We start from the raw sequence: 23,321 nt of genomic DNA on the forward strand, positions 1-23,321 counted from the left end.
TCGCCAGTTGCAGGTCTTTCTATTTCACACCCGTAGGTGACCTGCGCGTCTGATGAGGATGAAATGATGATGAAGACAACACATACACCCAGTCCACGTGCCATTGGAATTAACCAATTAAGGTAAAAATCCCCGACCCGGCCGGGAATCGAACCTGGGACCCTCTGAACCGAAGGCCACAAATGTAAATTGATCAAATATGGATATGAACAAAGTGAAAATATTTTTAACCAACAGGACTCGAACCAGCTAACCATAGTGCCAGACCATACAGACTTGACGCTATGTGCCAGCACTGGGTTTCACCATCTCCCTACTATCATATATCATGTTATTCATTTCATCTCATTAACTCCTCTGATGAGTACAATTGATGAATACCATATTTGTTCCATATTGACTTTGAATAATAAAATAATATTTCTTTTAAATGGAATATTATATATTTTCTACCATTCCGTACTTACAGAAGGTATAAATAAAGTATTTTCTTTCATAATTAACGCCCTTGCATAATTTATGCATCCCAATACTTTTGGGTCCAAGGTGGAGAAAAAGAAATGTTTACGAATTTCTTTGAACATCCATCACGCAGCTCTGGAAGCGTTTCAAAATAAAGATTTCAACTACTCAGGCAGCAGCGTTCCTATTGCAAAACGGGGCATTCCAAATGCCGGGCAACGTGCTGTTATCAGCCGGTAGGAAATACCACTGCACTAGTTCATTGAGAGAATCAGCCCAGAAGTGACTAGTGATAGATAGATAGATAGATAGATAAGAAATGGGTGAGCCCTGTCTTCGCAGAGCTCCACACGTAGGTCTATGAAGACCCTTTGTGCCCCTTAAACAGGTTTGCCTAGTCCAGCCCTAGTGCTCCTATAAAGGATACTAGTGTCCGGATACTGGCATTCCTGATGTCTTCCAGCTCACAAAATGTGAACCAAGGTATCGATGTCTGGTGCTTGCAAGAGCTTCGCACTGACATAACACATGCGCGGAGGTCTCCTCCTCCTTACCACATCTTCTACACATCGGATCCTGGGTGATTTTCATGATGTGTAGGTGTCTCTGTAAGGTATTGTGGCCTGTTAACAGTCCAACTACCATTCTCATTCTGGTCCTATTCAAATTCATTAGGACCTTTTTATAACTTTGGCTAGGCCCTTTGATAAGTTCACGTGCCTGCCTTGCTATAGTTAACCTCTGGGATATTACCAGTCTCACACTTCGGAGTGACACTCCCAGGAAGGGCTCTGGTCCTGTGAAAGAACCTTTTGAGCCTTGTTTCGCTAGTTTGTCAGCTTCTTCATTTCCAATGATACCGGTGTGCCCAAAGACCCATAATAGGGTAACTGAGCTAAATTCACACAGCTGATCTAACATCCTTTGGCATTCCCATACCAGTTTTGATGTTGTTTTAACTGCACATAGTGCTTTTAGTGCTGCCTGGCTATCCCTGCAAATAGTGATGCATCTTCTGTGTCCAGGCATATTCCATATATATACAGCACAGGCTAGTATTGCGTATACTTCGGCCTGGAAAATAGTGGCATATTTACCCATAGGAAGGGAGAGCCTTGTCTTAGGCCCCCAGACCCTGGCGCCTGTGCCCGTCTCCGTCCGCGAGCCATCTGTGTACCATGTACAGCCCCCAGACTTAAGATGGGCCCCAGCATCCGCGGCCCACTCCTCCCTTGTGGGTATCACCACTGTAAATTTATAATTCAAATTAAAGCTAGGCTTCATCAGATCCCCGATCATCATTGTCATAGGCAAGTCTGGTGGAGCCTTGTAAGAATAGAGGCATGACCTCTATTCGGGTTTTTGAAGGACCATCCTCCGAGTGACCAGAGGCGATAGGCACTCATTCCCGCTATTACCTTAACATATAAATGTAAGGGGCGAAATCCTAGGATGGCCTCCATTGCACATAATGGTGTAGTATCCAGTGCCCCTGTTATTCTTAGACACGCAAGTCTTTGGACACTGTTTAACTTGGTGGTCACAGTTTTACTCTCCGAGCCTGGCCACCAGACTAAAGATGCATAGGTGATCGTGGGCCGCACAATAGAGATATAGAGCCACTGGACCACCTTAGGTCTTAAGCCCCAAGTCTTCCCGACGGCCCTGCGACAGGCCCACATAATCTTGCGAGCCTTATCCACCTTATGATCTATATGTTTCTTCCAACTCAGTCTTGCCTCAAGGATTACCCCTAGGTACTTAACTGAGGTTGTCTTAGCTAATTTTTTTCCCAAATAGGAAAGGCTCTGACAGTCCGTCTAGCCTCCTCCTCCTGGTAAATACCACGAGCTCCGTCTTATCGGGATTAACCGACAAGTCTGTCTCGTGGCACCATCTTTCCACCCTACGTAAAGAGCTCTGTATGAGCTCGGAAACCGTGCTGGGGAAATTTCCTACCGCCATCAGGCTTATGTCATCTGCATAGCCTTGGGCGTACATTCCTCCAACATTTAACCTGGTAAGTAGTTCATCCACTACCATACACCATAATGTTGGTGATAATACTCCTCCCTTTGGACACCCCCTGTCTATATTAGCTCTCAACATTACAGCGTTGAGGGTAAACAGAACTTGACGGCCATGCAGTGAGGCCATAATCCATTTTATGAGCATACTGCTCACTCCTCTTCTCTCTAGACTACGTTCTATGGAGCCCAAAGATGTATAGTTAAAGGCCCCTTCTATATCTAGGAATACAACCATAGCAAGTTGTTGCTGATCCAAGGCACTCTCCAGCCTAGAAACTAGCTGATGTAGTGCCGTCTCAACCGACTTCCCTGGTTGATATGCATGTTGATGAGAATGCAGGGGAAAGTCCCTTGATACTTTCTCCCTGATATGTCTATCCACCAGTCTTTCCAAGGTCCTAAGTAGAAAAGACGTTAGACTAATGGGTCTATAATCCTTAGGTCTAGTATATGAAGACCTTCCGGGTTTAGGTATATACACCACCTTCGCCTGACGCCACAAGGAGTACACGTACCCCATAGTGAGACAGGCTCTAAAGATTCTGACCAGGTATGGTATAAGGACCCCCCCCCCCTTCCTGAAGAAGTGCCGGGAAGATCCCATCCACCCCTGGGCTTTTGTAAGGGGCAAAGGATTCTAATGCCCACTTAACCCTTCTTGGGGTAACAATCTCTGCGGCTTCCTTCCAGCCACTTTTATCGGGTCTGAAGGATCCGCTCGATTCTACCTCACTATTCGTGACTACCGAACCTGGAAAGTGGGCATCTAGCAGTAAGTTCAGGTCTCCCTCTCTGTGGATGTGTATCCACCCGAAGGCGACTCCAGTGAACCCAGCCTTGCCCTTTTATCCAAGGTTAAAATTTTATGAAGCCTTGCCGCTTCATGTTGACTTTCAATGGATTCACAAAACTGTCTCTAAGATTTCCTAGAAGCCTTTTTGACTTCTGACTTGTACCTTCTTTGTGATTCTTTGTAAGAATCTAGGCTTTCTTGATCCTGAAGTTCCCTGTATTTATTCCAGAGCCTTCGTGTATTTCTCCTCAGGTGTTCAAGATAACTATTCCACTTGAAGCTTCCTGTTACTCTTTTTGCCTTGACAGTAGGGCAGTTTAATTCATAAGAGATAACCAGTGTCTGTGTGAGAAAACTCACACTGAGCTCCAGCTCCTCTTTGTTTTTAATTATATTTGAGGGTCCTCCCTCCAGTCCCCTCCACACGTCCTCTCTAAAAGACGTCCAATCGGTTCGTCTAGGGTTTCTGTAAGATGGAATATCGAGGGAGCCCTCTATATAAAACACAGTGTGTCTATGATCTGACAAGGAAGGCTCCAAAGAAACCTTCCAGTCTTTAAATTCCTGTATGATTCCCATGGAACCCAGGGTAAGATCTATGATCCCCTCACTCCTATTATTAATGAAGGTAGGGGTATCATCAATGTTCATGATCTCAAGATCAGTTGTACATAGAAATTCTATGAGGTGCTCTCCCCTTCGGTTTGTATATTTACTTCCCCAAATGCTGTGATGAGCATTGGCGTCACATCCAACTATGAGGTTTAATCCTTGTTTCCTACAGTATATCACCAGTCTCTTGAACTCCTCCGGCGGGGGTGGAGTTCCAGAGTCTCCTGGGAAATATGCAGAGCAGACAACCAAGTCTTTTGGCTGTCCGCCCTCTTCATATCTCACTAGGACTGCTACCAGGTCTCTAGTAATGAAGCCTGGTATAGCCCAGGCGTTGTGATCTTTAACTAGTATACATGCTCTAGGCTTTTCCTCTGCTATTCCACTGAATAAAGTGAAACCTGCACATTTTAGTCCCATGATGTGCCCCTGTCTAAGCCAGGGTTCTTGTATCAGGGCGACCGAAAACCTGCCCTTCTGGATACTTCTAATAAGTACCCTAGAGGCCGCTATACAATGTTGTATATTTGCTTGTATGAAAGTAATCATTCTTACCTTCATGCAATACTTTACCTTATGCGGTCTCCGGAACGTGCTGCTCCGTCTCCCGCGATGAGTCTTGAGGCTTGGCTGGCCCAGGTTCCTGTCCGGGCTCCTGCTCTTCGCCCCTGTTAGTCTCGGTATTTTCTGTGGTGGGGTTGGTCCTCTGCTTGTCACGCTTGCCCTCCACCAAGGTGAAGGTAGCCACATGCACCCCGCAGAAGATCTTCTTCCCCACCACTTTCTCCTCGTCTCTGGAGTCCATGCTAACCACAAGTCGGACACCTCTCTTCTCCTCCTTGCGGTCGTAGACTCTCCAGCTGGTGGGATTTAAGCCATGGTTCTGGCGTGCCATTCTTCCCAAAAGGACGTTATTGTCCTTTGGTTGTCCTGGTATCCAGACCATGACTCTCTTGTAGGAAAGAATTTTATCCATGCCCACAATTGTGAGCCTGGCTCCTTCCCACGGTTGTATACCTGTAACAAGACTGGAAAGCCATGCTACAGTCTCGTCGTTCTCGGCTATGATGACGGCCGCACCTCTCGACAGATAGCAATCCAGGAACTGAGGCTTAATGGGCCCCTGCTCCGGAAGCTCGTCTATCAGATTGGTGATAGCCTCTTCCACAGCTTCCACCTGTTTCTCAGTTAGCTGCTGGTCAGGTTATCCTACAGGTAGTATGGCCATCCTGATCCCAGCTTTAGCTATCCTGGCATATTCCACCTTGGGATTTTTGCGGGTCTCCAGATCTTCTTCTGGGGTTGCCCCCGACAGAAGTCGTTTCCCCGCTGGCATCTTAGTGGGTGGGGTCCTCTGTGCCCTAGAAGCAGAGCCCTTTTCAGGGTCCTGCCTCTTGTGCCCATTGGATCCCCCCACAGTTGTTACTGTCGTGGTATTAGAAGGCCCCTCAGCTCCCGGAGTTAAGCCCTCTTTGGCCTGCTCCCGGGCCTTTAAGGCCTTCTTATATCTCCTCTTCTCAGCGCCAGAGCGCGGTTTCTTCTTCTTCTTCTTCTTCTTCTTCTTCTTCTAGACCTATAGATTGCCCACCTCTTGAGTGAGCCCTCTAACTGTCGAAGATGAACTATCCGTGGGTATCTCCGAAGAGTCCCCTTCGGTTGTTGTTGTAGTGTTTCTCTCGGAGGCCCCAGAAGAGCTCTCCGGTTTATGGATGGCTACCGTATGCATTCAAGTCCCACGAGTAGCTAGGGAAATATATGTCCGCCCAGGCAGAGCCCCGCATACCTGGGTAAGGCTACTTACTTCGAGAGGGCGCCAAGTATCTCGAAGGCTCCGTTCAAGACACATCTCCCATGTGCCATGCACCCCATCGGCACGGGTCACATTACACCTTAGGGTTGGGCGGTGCTTTAGCTTCCTCCTCCTTGTATACCGAACGGTTACCCAATGGGGCTCCATTCGGCATCGCAAGAAAGGAGCTACTAGTCCCCATCACCACGAAGAGGATCTTCAATTGAAGAGGGTAACCAGGGTTAGCCCCCTACAATTGTAGAAGCACACACAAGGGGGAAGTGACTAGTGATGGTCTATTCCAGTCTAGTACAAACGTATTTTATGAGTGTTTCAGGTACGGGACATGCGTTTTGTGTGATCTCAAAATTGTTTGTTGAGCTTGCATCCAGGAGATAGTGGGTTCGAACCCCACTGTCGGCAGCCCTGAAAATGGTTTTCCGTGGTTTTCCATTTTCACACCAGGCAAATGCTGGGGCTGTACCTTAATTAAGGCCACGGCCGCTTCCTTCCCATTCCTAGGCCTTTCCTGTCCCATCGTCATCATAAGACCTATCTGTATCGGTGCGACGTAAAACAACTAGCAAAAAAAAATAAAAATAAATAAAAATTGTTTGTCAGGCCACAGTGAGCAAGTGTTCGAGTAGTACTGCATTATATAAACTTGTGGTGATCAGTTATGCTGAAACATACAGGAATAGAGCAGTATTCAGTGTCCGAATGCAACATGCGCTACCGCAAAACCAGAGTAGTGCACTTCAAGCTATCAATAAGTCTCGCAAAGCATTTCGCGGACTAAAAAGTGGTAAGTTTCCGAAAGTAGGGGAGGATCTGCCTAAATATATGATTTTATTATGCAACTTTGGGTATGCCTTTTTTGACGAAATGCTGTATTTCAAAGGACAAGAAATAGCTGCTGCACATGGAATCAGTGTCTCGGATTTTAAGGTTAACCGAGGCTTCATGATTGATTTTATGAAGAGGAATGGACTTTCTCTTCAACGAGTACAACATTATGCCACAAAATGCCGAATGATTTCAACCAAAATGTAATTGATTTTCATTGCTTTGTGATTGAGAAGCATAAAGTGAAGGAACCACAGGTCAGACGCCAATCAGTTTCCGTATGCCACAAAGTCGAACAATCGATAAGAAAGGGACGTCGAGTGTTATCGCATTCACTACTGGAAGCGAAAAAGAACAGTGTTCTGCAGTGCTTGCTGTAACAGGTGATGGCAGAAAGCTTGCACCTTATGTTGTTCTAAAACGAAAAACAATGCCTAAAGTAAAATTTCCCTGAGGGATCCATATTCGTATCCAAGAAAAGGGGTGGATGGACACGTCACTCATACGAGATTGGATACGAACGGTTTGGGGGAATATAGCAGAGGTAAATTTTTTCTTTTGCTGGTATGTCATTATTATGTACTTACATGAATTATACATTTATTAGTACCTACATGTTTATTTCACGTCAGGTTGTGTTGTCAGCTCATAATAGGAAGAATATTTTCCAATATTGATACTTCAAACCCACGTGTCCAACTTACCTGATGTACCGTATTTAACTTTTCAGGAAAAAAATCTCACGCTGGAATTTTATGCCAAATGATGATTAACCACAAATAAATTGAACCAGTTGCAAGTATATTATATTTTAATATGCAGTATCTTTTAAATGTACATGAATTGTGAATAATTTTTTAATACCTGAATTCCTCAAATAATTTACGCATCCGAAGTTTTCGCCTATATTTTTTCATCTAAAAGTGCATTAACTATGTAAGAAAGTACGGTACATATATTGGTACAAGTTTCAGTCTATGTGACCTCCTTCAGCTAATGAATTTAATATTTATTTTTATTCCTCTGATGAGGTTATGCCAGTCCTTTGACCAGGAAAGGTCAGCATAGATAACTTACCTTGGCTTATCAGTGGTGCTCTCTAAAATATTTGCGCAAGTTGTTCTTTTCCTCAATGGAGCATCCAAAAATTATCACAGGGTTCAAATGGGATCAGGAATGCAACTGGAGTGATATTATCACCAAAAATGATTAAACAAGTTAAATTTACATCTGTCGTGAGGCAGTAAAGTATTATCTTGAACTAGGGCACGATGCCTAAAAAAAATATAAATAGAATATTCTAATATCTTATCTTAAAAAACAAATTAATATGCCACCAAATTGTTATATATATATACCGGGCGAGTTGGCCGTGCGCGTAGAGGCGCGCGGCTGTGGGCTTGCATCCGGGAGATAGTAGGTTCGAATCCCACTATCGGCAGCCTTGAAAATGGTTTTCCGTGGTTTCCCATTTTCACACCAGGCAAATGCTGGGGCTGTACCTTAATTAAGGCCACGGCCGCTTCCTTCCAACTCCTAGGCCTTTCCTATCCCATCGTCGCCATAAGACCTATCTGTGTCGGCGCGACGTAAAGCCCCTAGCAAAAAAAAAAAATTGTTATATAGAAGGTGAAAACACACCATGTGGATCTCTTCTTAAACGTCATCAAAATCTTGGGCGGTAACTATATTTCTGGCCGTATCTCAAACTGGAACAAAAATATTAGAATGTGTGCAGTGGTCCAAGTCACACATGACAGTATGAAACGCTACGTAACTTTTGCAAATTCGTTGAATGCGCCGACGTGTTTCTAGTTTGGGAACTAGTAAGGGAATGATGAACAATATTGGTCTTAGAGCGAGCAGTCAGTCAGTCGGTTACCTGAAGTCACATGATTACTGTCAGCTCCAACTGAGTTCCTAAAATATTTGACAATTTGTTGACACTTCAAAAATTCAAAAAATAAATAAATTATTATTCGTTGGCACAAAAATATTAATTAAATTCATACACTCCATTCATGTAACTCACACGTGTATTCCATGTTCTTCCAGCACTGTGTCAAGTATACTTATCGTAGATTACATTTCTTTATTGGAGATGATTTACACGTAGCTAGCTGATTGAAATTCTAAAATCAAGTATCAGTACTCGCACAAGGCCGCTGGTTACATGTGGCGTATAAAAAACTGTTCTTCGAGTTCTTCGCCAGGCGGGTTAATTCAAACATCTCCCACTCTCGGATAACGCTCCGCTGACCAAAGTACACATGGCACAAAGATGAAATCGGCACAGTATTTCGTTCCTATGTAAAATTTCTATCACTATATTTGATTTCAAAGTTATGCTTATCATTACAGGCTAATAATTTCATGGCTGTTGGCTTTCATGACCAGGTCCGCTGCCTCTCATGTAGGGCAGGGCAGCTCTTCAGTTGGTATTGCAAGACTGAGTGAACACCATTTCAACCCTCAGTCATTGATTAAAATCCTTAGGCAGACCTGGAACGCTGCCCCGCCCACACTACAGTTTCGCGTCCTTTCCTGATTGGAATTTAAATCAAATTCATGGCTGGAATGGAGCTAACGGATGAAAATGTCAATAGGTTTTGTGTGGCAATAAGAAGCAAGAAATGCTGGTGGGCCATATTTTTCTGGCTTCTTGATGTGTCTCTCCAGAATGCACGGTACCTTAGCACTATGTCACAAACGAGGGAATTCAAGAGAGAAGTGGCTCAGTATTACGTTAAATCTTTTGGTGTTGAGCCAAAGTGAGCCGGTTGTCCATCAGCTGGGTGTGCAGGGAAAGAGCGTGTGAATGAAGACTTGAGATATGATGGATGGAATCATCTAGTCATTGAGATTCCATGAAAGAAGCAACGGAGGTGTGCCACTGAAATGTGCAAAAGCGGTGTTCGTACCGTGTGTTCAAAGTGTGATGTAGGACTTTGTGTATTGTGCATTGTACCATACATGATATTTCATGTGATATTTCATGTTTAAATGCTTTCTCTAATTGTCCACGTTTTCTGTTGGGTAAATATATTTTAATTAAATTTAATTAAATTTAATTTAATTTAATTTAATTAAATTACTACAAACTAAGATATTTGCAAACATAATTTACAAATTTCCAGTTTGCTTGGTAGTTCTGACTACACAAGGGCCTAGCGTTACATACATGTAATGGCCTGTGTTTCTGAAACTAGTTCTGAAAAGTTCTGAAAAAAGTGCTTTGGGTAGTTCGTTACCTTTCAATAATGGGATCAACTGACAAAAAACATAACTATTCAAAAATAAATAATCCTTGCATTCAAGGGTTAAAAGGACCAAAGGAAATTTCCAAAGAAATCTAGAGCGGTGATGCACATCATCAATAGAATATGTTTAAAAACAATATAAGGAAATTGAAGAAAAGGGAATAAAACATTGACACATAATAAAAGGAGGCTCAAAGCAGATGCAAAATTTAAAGGGGCAAAAACACTTGAAAGAAAAGTAAATAACAGTGTAAATTCCCCAACAAGAACAGTTATCATTCACATTGAAAAAAACAAGGAGAACAAATACACATGGTGACGTGATCAAGGCAAGAAACGGGTGAAAATACATGAATAGGAAATATTCAAATACAAAATCAAATACTACATGCTGGATAAAAGGGACAAATGCACAATCATAAGTATCCAAACTCAAAACTCCACATAAAGGGGTACCAAAATGATAACAAATTTAAGGTACGTGATTAATCAGTCACCAGTTGATTATGGTGAGTAGGGAAGCCTCCATCAGTAATTAAACATCTATAACAACAGTGACTTCACACATATTTAGAATGTCAACTAAACAAAGTTAATTTATTTATTCGAGTCAGAAACAAACAAGATATGCACATACACAAATGACTGTCTTAAATTTCACAACACAGTAGACCAGTGATGTGCAACCTTAATAGCGTTTGGTTTCACAAGGAGATCATCTTCAACTGTACAAGATGCAGGCCACAACATGCAATCCAAAAGATGTTCCGTGGTCTGGGGTTCTCCGCAGTTTCAGTTGACGTTGTTGACAGGGAAGTGGAGATTGCTTTTGGGTCCTCCAACTCCAGAATGAAGATGATTGAGTGATCTCCACACAATCTGTTTGTTCATGCCCAGGTGGGAGGCTGTCCAGAGTAATAAAAAATAATGTTGACAACTATTTATACTTTACATTTTAAATTAATTTCATTTCATTGTAGTCTTCAAAATTTTGGTTTTCAATGACTGTACACATAAATTTAAGTTTGGCTCCCTTTTGCATGCCTTGGGGCTGCCATTTGCTTGATCACAGTTTTAAGTTGATGAAGGAGTCCAGAACATGAACAATAACAAAATATCCACAGTGCCACCAGTACAGAAATGTTGATGCAGGGGTGTATATAAGAATATAGTACTCACATAGATTATCTTGATTCTTTAGTACCTCTTAATTATCACCTACTGGGTGCAGATAGGATTGTATACATAGCTGTATTATTTAGAATTAGGAGATCATGTTGAGGGAAAAGTTAATTAATACATTGTTTTCTTCATGCCACACCACACTGACGAAGCATGATAGGTCCACGTTTCATCTTCACTCTTGGGTGGTGCGCCATGACTCGGCACCAAAGCACTTCTACTCGACACAAATACTAGGCGGCAAAAGACGCATTTTCTCTCGAGAGCACGGCTACGATAAATCGGACGGAAACGGTGACGGCCTTCTTGAGCACAAGGTTACAATTCCAAAGCATGCAGCTGATGGTGTTGACCTTTACTTTTAAGATATAGCAAACATAGCTAACATAGGAAGGTTCATTCACATACAAGGTCAACCTTATCGCTCACACAGTTTCAAGATTTCACATATAATAACAAAGCCATGTCCATAAGCGTTCAGAAGCATAGTACTGATTAAATACCTTCACATGCAAGTTCACAAGCGATCAAGGACAATCGTAATGTTCACCATGTTCATAGAGGAGATGAATGACACACAGCCATTCCATAGACTCAAATTTCAAGAGTTCTTTGTTCTCTGTTAATGTTCGAAATACAGTATAATGTTCTTCAGAATTATAACGCGTAAAGACAAAAATTAAACAACCCCTCCTTGACCATCCTTCTTGTTGCCATTCTGCAAACTGGCATTTGAGCTTTGGTTCATATGCCCTGTCCCAAAATTCATCTGTAGTCACTAATCTCTCTAGAATTTGCTTGCCTTCCTGCCAGTAGTGTACCAAGTGGTCAGAGCATATGGCATACTATGTCCACTTTTGCACATCAGTGAGTGCATGTGTCACCCACCTTGATGCAATTTTATGCAGATGATGATGATGATGATGATGATGATGATGATGATCAGCCTTTCTCAGCTCAAGTAGTGTCCATCTTCTGTCCAATTCCATTACTGGATAATTACTGTACATGACACATTATTCTGGACACTTAACAGGTCTTCTGGATAGTTGCACATCACTGTTTTTTTTTTCACTTTCATGCTGAAATGCTGCTGCCCATCTCTTATCAGTTCAATATGGAAAGTCATTATTGCCCACAGCTTTCACAAGCTCTCTGACTTTCATTGGCATTGCGGCCCTAGCGAACGGCCAGTTTGATACACACATGCTGTTCTTGTCTCGTCACATCCATTCTGCAGTCCCACCCCCTTGTGTGTGGTACCTGTCCAACGCACCTCCATATCGGTGTGTCCATGTACATACTATAATGTTATGCTTTCAGGGACATATGACCACTGTATGATAGCACCATGCAAATGTGAGGAAAAAATAGTTGCCATGATTTGCTCCCCAACCCTTGTATTCAAAAAGTAAATACAAAAAGACTATTATTGTTATCCTCTTTTATAAATCAGGATTAAGTGGGATAGAGTGGTAGTTACTGCCTTCAGGAATTAACCTAGCTCTCGTTTCTGGTGTTGGTTGAGTGAACTCTAGGGCCATGTGCCTCTCCAGGAGTGGAAGTCTCATTTGTAAATTGTTTGTCTTCCTAATGGAAAATAGAACCCATGTCCTTCTAGGTGAATGAGCATGCCTTTACTGCCTTATATAGGCAGTCCATCAGTTTTCTAAATGAAGTATGGCTTGTCTCTTGTGTATAGTTTTTTAATAACGAACTTCATTGTAATATTCATAGCTTGGTGACAACAACTGAAGGAGAAGTCATGGATCAATTTAGGGGCTGTATTACTATAGGGACAAATGAAGGGTCAGGGAAAAAACAAAAAACAAACAGGTAAATCAACTTCCTTCTGAACTCAGAAAAACAAAATTTTAATTTTAAAACATTATGAGATAAACAAGTAAAAAATTTACAAAATCATATGTATTGAATAACTGCAGTTCGAAATGTAGTAAACTGAATTAAGTTTGGTCTGATTCCCAATATATCACTGCTAACTCGATTATGACAAAATGTTGGCACCTGTTTCCTTTCTTTTTTTCCCCCTGACCCTTCAAATATTTTTTGCATACAAGTTTGTTTTAACACCTTGTACCCTGATCTAGAGTGTGCGTATATCATTGAGTAAATTGTCTGAAATAAGAGACTCTTGAACGTAAGCAAAGAGATGTAGAAAGCCCTGAATTTTCTTTGATTCGTGTTCTTTTGAAACTGAGGAAGATAGATGTATCGACAATATATTTTATTGGCGGGTCTGTGTATGTCTATAATCCTAGATATGAGCTTAGCAATAATGAACTGCTTATGATCTTTTTATAATATGGTGCTGGAATGATTACTCTTTTAATAATAACCTTTTGGCTGTTATTTCTATAGAATTAAATATTACTGATATACGTGGGTCAAAAATTTCTTGTAATTTAGTTTTTGTATATAAGTGTGTTTTATAGATCATGCGTCTTTACAACAAACTTTTAATTTCTGGTCTTTTAAATTTAACATTTCAGCATCTCATTGGGTGGTGTCTGCAACCAGGCTGACATCCGTGGCCATCGACGTACCTATGTGGGATCTCTCCCAGGTCGCATTATTCATGGTATTAGGACTGTGGGAACCAATAATCCTGTATTCTTGCTTGATGAAGTGGATAAATTGGTTAGTATGTATGGTAGAACATAATTTTTTGTTTAATTTGTTTCATTGTGATGTTTCTGTTTGATTTTAATCACCAATGGACTTTTAGAATAGTCCCTTATTCAGAATTTTGATGTACAATGTTGTCAGTTTTTTAAACATAGTCATTTTTAAAATATGACCGTTATAGAATTATTTCAGTTAGCTCTCTCACAAGATTACCTGGGTTATTGATTTGTATTAATAACAAATTTGTTGATTTGGAGGATTCTAAAACAAGATACCAAACACTTCGTTGACTGGCCTATAAAAGAGCTGGTAGATGATGATAATCTTTAGTATATCCTAGGCCAAAAGATCATGAAAAGTAGTCTGGCAGTGTTATTGCAGATGTTCAGTTCAGTACTGAAGAATCTAGTCCAAGTACCTATTCAGGGACATCATTTGTAGGAATCAGCTGCTAAATTAAGAACAAGAAATAGCATATTAACATCAGCTTGTTGGATCCACATGGGGAGATTCTGTATCCACCCTATGTACATCAGCTTTGGACTTGGTGCATTCCTCACCAGAGTATTCTCTTCTGAACAGCCCTCTTGTCAAGAAAATTTACACAGCCTTAAACCAGCAGCACTCTCAAATCTACTCCTCTGTACGCCTGTGCTGGGTGATGTAGGACCCCACATATTGAGAAGAATAGCCAGTCTGGTGCGGGTGCATGGTGAAATATCTTTGAATTGGACTCTTTCCAGTACATGGTGATATAACTGTAGGATTCTGGTCAGTGAAATCTAGATCTCCAGCAGTGCGAACAGTGCAAGAACTGATCTCTAGAGACTATGGTGCAGCAGCTGAGTGGCGCTTGGAATGGTAGTTTCGGTTCGGGACCAACGGGTCCTGCTGTTTTTATAATTTCCACACACAGTTTATCCAGTCATGCTGCTTTCCCTACTGTCATTCATTTGGCAGCAGTTTCTGCCTTTTTCATTGTGATTACAGTTCTTTCTCCTCACACTCTACCTGTATCATCTCATCTACACCCCTTCTCACATTCAAAAGTTCATGAAAGTAATCCATTTTTTCCTTAATGCCTCTGGTTGTGTTATTCTCTCTCCTTGTTTCTCTTTCACCTGCTTTGTGTAGACTCTTTTCTTTCTTTTCTTCTTCAAATTGTTGTGTAAAGTCCTCCCACATTTCCTTCACTATTACTTTCTTCCATTTTATCCCTGTTCCATAATTGTCATGCTTTCTTATTTTTCACTGCTTCCTTTACCCTTACATTCCACCGTGGGATCTCTTTATCTTCCACTCCTTCAGATATTCTGCCACGAGCGCATACTACACATCTTACAAATTCTTTCTTGAACATGTCCTATTCCACTTCCATGCTCTCCACTTCAGTTCTGGGTATGTGTTGTTTCAGTTTATACTGAAATTTCTTTTACTTCCATATCACTTCATTTCCATACTTGTCTAATCTGTTATTTCTTCCTTCTTCTTTTTGTACCGCTTTTCCCACACCTGTGGGGTCGCAGGCGCGAACTGTGTCGCATGTGTGGATTTAGACCTTTTTTACGGCCGGATGCCCTTCCTGACGCCTACCCTATATGGAGGGAAGTGATCACTATTAAGTGTTTCTGTGGTGGTTGGAGTGTCGAGTGTTGTCTGAATATGAAGAGGGAAGTGTTGGGACAAACACAAACACCCAGTCCCCATGGCAGAAGAATTAATCAGAGGTGATTTAAAGCTGACCATTCAGCCAATGAATCAGACTCCCATTTTCACTATTTTCCTACTTTACCGAGCTCGATAGCTGCAGTTGCTTAAGTGCGGCCAGTATCCAGTATTCGGGAGATAGTAGGTTCGAACCCCACTGTCGGCAGCCCTGAAAATGGTTTTCCGTGGTTTCCCATTTTCTCACCAGGCAAATTAAGGCCACGGCCGTTTCCTTCCCACTCCTAGCCCTTCCCTGTCCCATCATCGCCATAAGACCTGTCTGTGTCGGTGTGACGTAAAGCAACTAGCAAAAATAAAAAATAAAAATAAAAATCCTACTTTTGTTTTTGTTACCACTACTGTATGGTCTCCATCAAAGGCCACTTCTGGCAAGGCTGTTACATCTAACAACTGTCTACAATTTGCTCTTTCCACCAAGAAGTTATAAACTACTCTTTGTCCTTCTGTTTCCCCATCCATATTTTGTAATATTGCTATTATACTTCTTTTTCTTCCTGAACCACATGCAGTAGAATGTCGATGCATCGTTCCCGGAACTGCCATTTTCCCGTATCCATCGTTCAATTTATTCGGTCCAAAAAATGTTCCGTATAAACCAGTGTTAAATTCCCCCACATCTATCGTTCCTCGAACTGTCGTTTTATCGCATCGATCGTCAAAAAATATTTGTCCTCGGCCACAATTTTATTCGGTATAAGTAGTATGAGCACGTCCGATCGATCTTATGTAAGAAAAATATACACAAACTTTTTTAATTTAAAGAGACAGCTGAATACTGCAGCATATAATAGCGGCAACTTGTTACGCAAGGATGTACGAGCGATTACGAGTTGCTAGTCTTGAGAAAGGATCTTGTAGCATGGAGTGCTGTGCGCAGGTTATTCACGCGCATCACTACGAGCCTTCTGGCGCCAACGCTTCTCCTCGACCCACTAACTGGCCCCTAGGAGTATTGTTATTTAAAAGAATTAAAATGGAGGCACTGTAAAACTCAAATTTGCCACCATTTTCTGTGTTGCTATTGGCTGGCTAGGGCTGCCAGCTTCGTTGAAAATGAGAAAATCGTGAAGTTTAAAATAGTCATGGCGTGCGCCGGGTATGTTTTAATTAGTCACAGGGTTATTAATCGCATCGTACCTTGTGATGTGTGTGGGATGGTAGAGGCTTGTTGACCACTTGGTTGCCCCCTGCCCAGTTGTCTTGTTACAAGCTAGACCTAACCAAGCCAGACCAATAATCTTTTCACTATTCTGGTCTTGAGACTAATTCCTAAGTTGACAGCATCTCCCGCTGTGACATCGTCCGAGGTGCGCCATGTTGAATTCTTAACCTCTGTGACATCATCTGAGCCTCACCATGTGGGATCTCTAACCTATCGTTCGCGAAGTGTCTACGAAATCTTTACCAAAGTTCAGGTTATCGACGTAATATCCACCTATACCATTCATTTGCAGTAAGAGAACTGACCTTGAAGGTTTTCCAATCACTACGAGATGTAAGGAAAAGTGAAATGAAACAGCTTAAAAATTGCACTTTTTATTTTAATCGTGTATATCATGTTTGCATCAATATTTTGATATCGTTATGTATAGTATGAGCATGTCCGGCTCAATGGCTAAATGGTTAGCCCGTGTTGGCCTTCAGTTCACGGTTGGGTCATGGATTTTAACTTTCGCTGGTAAATTCCGACGGTTCGGGAGCTGTGTGTGTGCGCCGACTTACGCATTAGGATTCATCTTAGGTAGGGCCGCATTTTCATAAGCGCACAGATCTCCTATCACATGACAACTCGCAAGATCTGCATCCGGCTTTGGAGGCCACTTGCCATTATGATTATTATTATTATTATTATTATTATTATTATTATTATTATTATTATTATTATTATTATTATTACTATTATTATTATTATTATTATTATTATATGATGAAAAAATGCCCAAATACAGTAGCGGTATTTTATTATTTTGCTTCCCCCCCTATTTTATGTCACCCGTATTTATCGTTTTCCTTCATCCATCGTCATTTTCCACCTTCCCCTTGAAAAACAATGCATCAAGGTTTTACTGTATTGCCCACATGTAACCCATTTCTCATACAAAAATTCAACAACTCGATCCCTCTTCATTCCTCTTTCCATACCCAAAAGATCCCATTACGTATTCCATTTCTTGTTTGTAACTTATATAGTCTGCTTTCTCTACATACTCAGCTAAGATCTTGTTGGTCGATATCCCTGCTGCATTCTTTGCCTTTTGTCCTCCACTCCAATAGAGAGTGTATCCCTTCCTCAGCTTCTTTCCTTTTCCTCTCCACTTAACCTCACTCATTCCCATTATAGCCATATTTTCCTTGCCCATGAAATCAATTACCTCTTCTGACGTCAGTCAGTGACATGAGGTTGATTATTGCCACCTTAATAATGTTCTCTCCTGGTTGCCCACTTATCACAGTTTCCCCAGTATAGGAACTGCACATCACTTCCAGGGAATGCCCTAGCCTTTTCTGTGGCTGATGTGTCATTTTCATTTTAGACTATTACTACAATGGGGTCACCTCTCCCAAAAGCATTTTAGAGCTACTGCAGAAAGGTAATCAAGCCGCTCCTAACATAGAGTCCAGACTCCTTTTGCAGCCACCCCTAACCTGGAGTCAGACGCTACTTGATGGATCCTGTATCATCCGGCCGAAGCAAATGGTCACCTTAGGAGATAGGGTCATTTTCTGCTTCCCGACACTCAGCACAGAATTCAAATTAAGAAAGAATTTCACCTATTCAGTACACTTTTCTTATAGTAACTATAGGTTCAAACACCATGGTACTAGTTTTGACTTTTCTCGGAAGTCAAGCCATAAATCTTAAAAATTGACATGACAATGACAAAATGACATACAATAAAGAACAAGAACAATAAAATCTGGCGATATTTTAAAATTTGAATGAAAATGCCTGTTCCTGGTTTATAGTTTGTGTTATGACTACAAAAGTCTTTTAAATGTCATCAGAAATTCTATATTAAAACTTGAAGATAAACATGTAGTTTGTCATATAAAAGCAAAATCATTTGGAGATACTTATCATAAAATTTGAAGCTATTTATATTCTTGAGGGTGCCAGTTACTTAATGGTCAGCTGGGGAACATCTTACCATGATTCATCGAAGTACACAAGTCCAATTCAAGTTTATTTTCAGCGTGGTCCACAATAAAGCAAGAGAGGAGAGGTGTCCCCATTTAATGCATTGTCCAGCATGTGTATCCTTATATGACTTAAACTACAATAGCAGCGGTTTGTGTCGCGCACCTATCAGCTTCCATTCAGGAGATGATAGGTTCAAATCCCACTGTCAGCAGACCTGGAGATGGTTTTCTGTGGTTTCCTGTTTTCACACCAGGCAAATTAATTAAGACCTTAATTAAGACCATGGTCACTTCCTTCCACTCCTCCTATCCCTGTCCCATCATCGCCGTAAGATTCAACTTGATATGACAACAGTTCAGGTAATTACAATGTGATATGTTTTAAAGCACGTCAAAATATAATTACAATTACATTGTTGTTAAAAATTGCTTTGTCAGAAGTGGCATTTGGTGTTGAGCTATGATATACTGTATTTTTAGATTTGATGTTGTAAATATTTAGCAGCAGTGTGTGAAAACACGACGACAATGCTAATGGTATAGTGCGTGTGTTAGATCGGGTCAGCAGCTATAAATTGTACATGTGTACATTCTGCACTATTCTTACCAAACTTTTGAATGTATTTGAGTTATACTGGCTATTGAGGTGGATTGGGCATGTAATGAGGATGGAGCCAACAAGGATGGCATATGTTAATTTGGAGACACACTCTAATTGCAACACATCCAAACATACAAGAAACAATTGATTGACTGATCAGTCGATTGTAGTACTCCAATGTAGATTAAACTCGAATATTCTACTGCAGTATAAAAAACCATAAAGAAGAAATCTTGAAGTTTCCACACGCATCTGGATAATAGAACATCACAGTAAGCTTCCAGAAGTCTTCATATGTATCAGAATGATAGTTGATTATACCCAATATACGAATATTACAGTTTTTTTTTACATTTTTTTACTGAATGGTTTTTAAAGTTGTATGAATTAACAATAAATACATTATTAACATGGAAATCATTTGTTAGTCGGCAGATTTTAAGGTTACACGAAATTACAATACATACCGTATTTACTTGCGTATTAGACCCCTTTTCTCTCCACTTTTACAGCCAGAAATAAGTAAAGCGGGGTCAAATTTTGTGCAGTGAACACACTACTTCTAGGCTATAAAGAGCTATAAATTGTACATGTGTACATTCTGCACTATTCTTACCAAACTTTTGAATGTATTTGAGTTATACTGGCTATTTTCGTTGGAAGGCAGTATTTCTGAACGTAAAAAGATAATAAATGGTAAACACGACTTTTAGGCCTACATATAAAGTAATATTTATCAATATTAGTATTATATGTTAGGTATGTTGGCGAGTAAAACAATAGTTATAATTGGATAGTTTTTATCACGTTTTCAACTTGCTTCTCTCCAAAAAAAAAAAAAAAAAAAAAAAAACGACTATATTGGGCTGAATTGCGAGATACTAAACGATCACTTTGTTAATGATCTCGCCTGCTATATTAGTAGCAACAACCGTGAATATTTCTGAACTAAAGTAAACTCGTTTCCTCATCCTGAGGTGGTGCAGCTCTTTCTAGATACGCCCCCTGTGGAAGGGAGTTACATGTACGATTTTTACCGCATATCAACCTTCCTAATGGAAATTCTAAGTTCCCATGGAGGGAATTAGATTCTTTTCCACCAATAGAGCATATCAAAAATCAGATCAAAAATTAGATGGAAGGCTTTTCCGGCGTTTGCTCTATTAACCAGCGTTTCGTCTTAGGTCTGACACTAGACTCTTCAGAGTGGGATGTGTCAGACCCTACCCACTGACGCTGGGGTGTATGCAGGTGAACTTATCGGAAGCTTATTTATGAAGCACAGTCTGATAACTGCATACGGGAGATAAAACTCCACAATGGAATTAATGCCCGCCTAGCAATTCCAAATGGAAATTCTAAGTTCCCATGGAGGGAATTAGATTCTTTTCCACCAATAGAGCATATCAAAAATCAGATCAAAAATTAGATGGAAGGCTTTTCCGGCGTTTGCTCTATTAACCAGCGTTTCGTCTTAGGTCTGACACTAGACTCTTCAGAGTGGGATGTGTCAGACCCTACCCACTGACGCTGGGGTGTATGCAGGTGAACTTATCGGAAGCTTATTTATGAAGCACAGTCTGATAACTGCATACGGGAGATAAAACTCCACAATGGAATTAATGCCCGCCTAGCAATTCCAAATGGAAATTCTAAGTTCCCATGGAGGGAATTAGATTCTTTTCCACCAATAGAGCATATCAAAAATCAGATCAAAAATTAGATGGAAGGCTTTTCCGGCGTTTGCTCTATTAACCAGCGTTTCGTCTTAGGTCTGACACTAGACTCTTCAGAGTGGGATGTGTCAGACCCTACCCACTGACGCTGGGGTGTATGCAGGTGAACTTATCGGAAGCTTATTTATGAAGCACAGTCTGATAACTGCATACGGGAGATAAAACTCCACAATGGAATTAATGCCCGCCTAGCAATTCCAAATGGAAATTCTAAGTTCCCATGGAGGGAATTAGATTCTTTTCCACCAATAGAGCATATCAAAAATCAGATCAAAAATTAGATGGAAGGCTTTTCCGGCATTTGCTCTATTAACCAGCGTTTCGTCTTAGGTCTGACACTAGACTCTTCAGAGTCAGACCTAAGACGAAACGCTGGTTAATAGAGCAAACGCCGGAAAAGCCTTCCATCTAATTTTTGATCTGATTTTTTATCAACCTTCCTGCCATTCGTAAATCTCTGGCAGTACAGTACTGGGAATCGAACTCACAGACTCCCGATAATGGCAGCTAATTGTGCTAACCATTACACTGGCGAACATTCTTAACTATAAAACTATAAAACACAGACATATAGCGTGACTGTTGCATGCTTGCAGTGCGCGGGTTGGACACGAAACTATTTACCTATTTGTGCGACATCATCAGAGCTGCAGTAGTCCTACAATACGGAGGCGGACATTTCTTAACTACGAAACACAAATGTGCCGCATGACTTTGACGCGTGTTTTCATTGTGTGGGTCGTACGGACGAAAGTATTTACAAATTTGTGCGATATCATCAGAGCTGCAATAAGACTTGTACCCACTTCAAAGTGGAATCATTGTTGTTCTCTGATGAATAACATTGGGGGAGTCCTTGTATGCAAGATTTCTTTTTTTTATTTTCTTCGTCTTGAAAAGCCAGGCGTGTCTAATACGCGAAGGGGTCTAATACACGAGTAAATACAGTATTTACAGGGAACTCATATGTTAGTCTTACTTAGCATTTAATAAAAGATAATTAAAATATATTAAATATATGTTACAGTGTTTCTGGACCAGAGAGGTGTAAGAATGTGCGGGCATGAATGGGTGGACAGAGAACAAATCTTTAAATCTCTGAAATGTGAAATTTTATTTCTTTCCTTTTTTTTTTTTCTTCAGTCTAAATGAACAACACCAAGTAACAGTTGGATAGACAAAAGGCGAGCTTGTTAGATCTAGAAACAGTAGTTATTTGAAACACTAAGAATAATCAGGTATATGTGATCAAAAGTATCCGGACACTTGGCTGAACATGATGTACAAGTTCGTGGCGCCCTCCATCGGTAATGCTGGAATTCAATATGGTGTTGGTCCACCCTTAGTCTTGATGACAGCTTCCACTCTCGCAGGCATATGTTCAATCAGGTGCTGGAAGGTTGCTTGGGGAATGACCGCCCATTCTTCATGGAGCGTTGCACTGAGAAGAGGTAGCGATGTCAGTCGGTGAGGCCTGGCACAAAGTCGGCGTTCCAAAACATCCCAAAGTTGTTCTATAGGATTCAGGTCAGGACTCTGTGCAGGCCAATCCATTACAGGGATGTTATTGTCGTGTAACCACTCCGCCACAGGCCGTGCATTATGAACAGGTGCTCGATTGTGTTGAAAGATGCAATCACCATCCCTGTAATGCTCTTCAACAGTGGGAAGCAAGAAGGTGCTTAAAACATCAATGTAGGCCTGTGCTGTGATAGTGCCACGCAAAACAACAAGGGTTGCAAGCCCCCTCCATGAAAAGCATGACCACACCATAACACCACCACCTTCGAATTTTACAGTTGGCACTACACACGCTGGCAGATGACGTTCACCGGGCATTCGCCATACCCACACTCTGCCATCGGATCGCCACATTGTATACTGTGATTCGTCACTCCACACGTTTTTCCACTGTTCAATCATCCAATGATTACGCTCCTTACACCAAGCGAGGCATCATTTGGCATTGACCTGCATGATGTGTGGCTTATGGGCAGCCGCTCGACCATGAAATCCAAGTTTTCTCACCTCCCGCCAAACTTTCATAGTACTTGGAGTAGATCCTGATGCAATTTGGAATTCCTGTGTGATGGTCCGGATAGATGCCTGCCTATTACACTTGACGACCCTCTTCAACTGTCGGCGGTCTCTGTCAGTCAACAGACAAGGTCGGCAGGTATGCTTTCGTGCTGTATGCGTCCCTTCACGTTTCTCCTTCACTATCACATCAGAAACAGTGGACCTAGGGATGTTTAGGAGTGTTGGAAATCTTGGGTACAGACTTCTGACACATCCCATTTTCACACCAGGCAAATGTTGGGGCTGTACCTTAATTAAGGCCACGGCCGCTTCCTTCCCACTCCTAGTCCTTCCTGTCCCATCGTCGCCATAAGACCTATCTGTGTCGGCGCGACGTTTAAAAAAAAAAAAAAAAAAAAAAAAAAAAAAAAAAAAGAGACCTTCCGACACAAGTGACACCCAATCACCTGACCACG

The 23,321-nt window shown here is 41.3% G+C and overlaps 1 protein-coding gene across 2 annotated transcripts in view; it reads left to right on the plus strand.

Moving 5' to 3' along the window:
* The window catches only part of LOC136876197 (lon protease homolog 2, peroxisomal), a 212,228-nt gene that overhangs the window by 90,238 nt on the left and 98,669 nt on the right, over nt 1-23,321 (plus strand). For both annotated transcript variants that reach the window (XM_067149939.2, XM_067149940.2), the window contains one exon: nt 13,485-13,632. In XM_067149939.2, coding sequence (XP_067006040.1) covers nt 13,485-13,632 — 148 coding nt within the window. The remainder of the gene's footprint in view (nt 1-13,484; nt 13,633-23,321) is intronic.

The sequence above is a fragment of the Anabrus simplex genome, chromosome 6, assembly GCF_040414725.1.
Source record: "Anabrus simplex isolate iqAnaSimp1 chromosome 6, ASM4041472v1, whole genome shotgun sequence".
Classification (NCBI taxonomy): domain Eukaryota; kingdom Metazoa; phylum Arthropoda; class Insecta; order Orthoptera; family Tettigoniidae; genus Anabrus; species Anabrus simplex.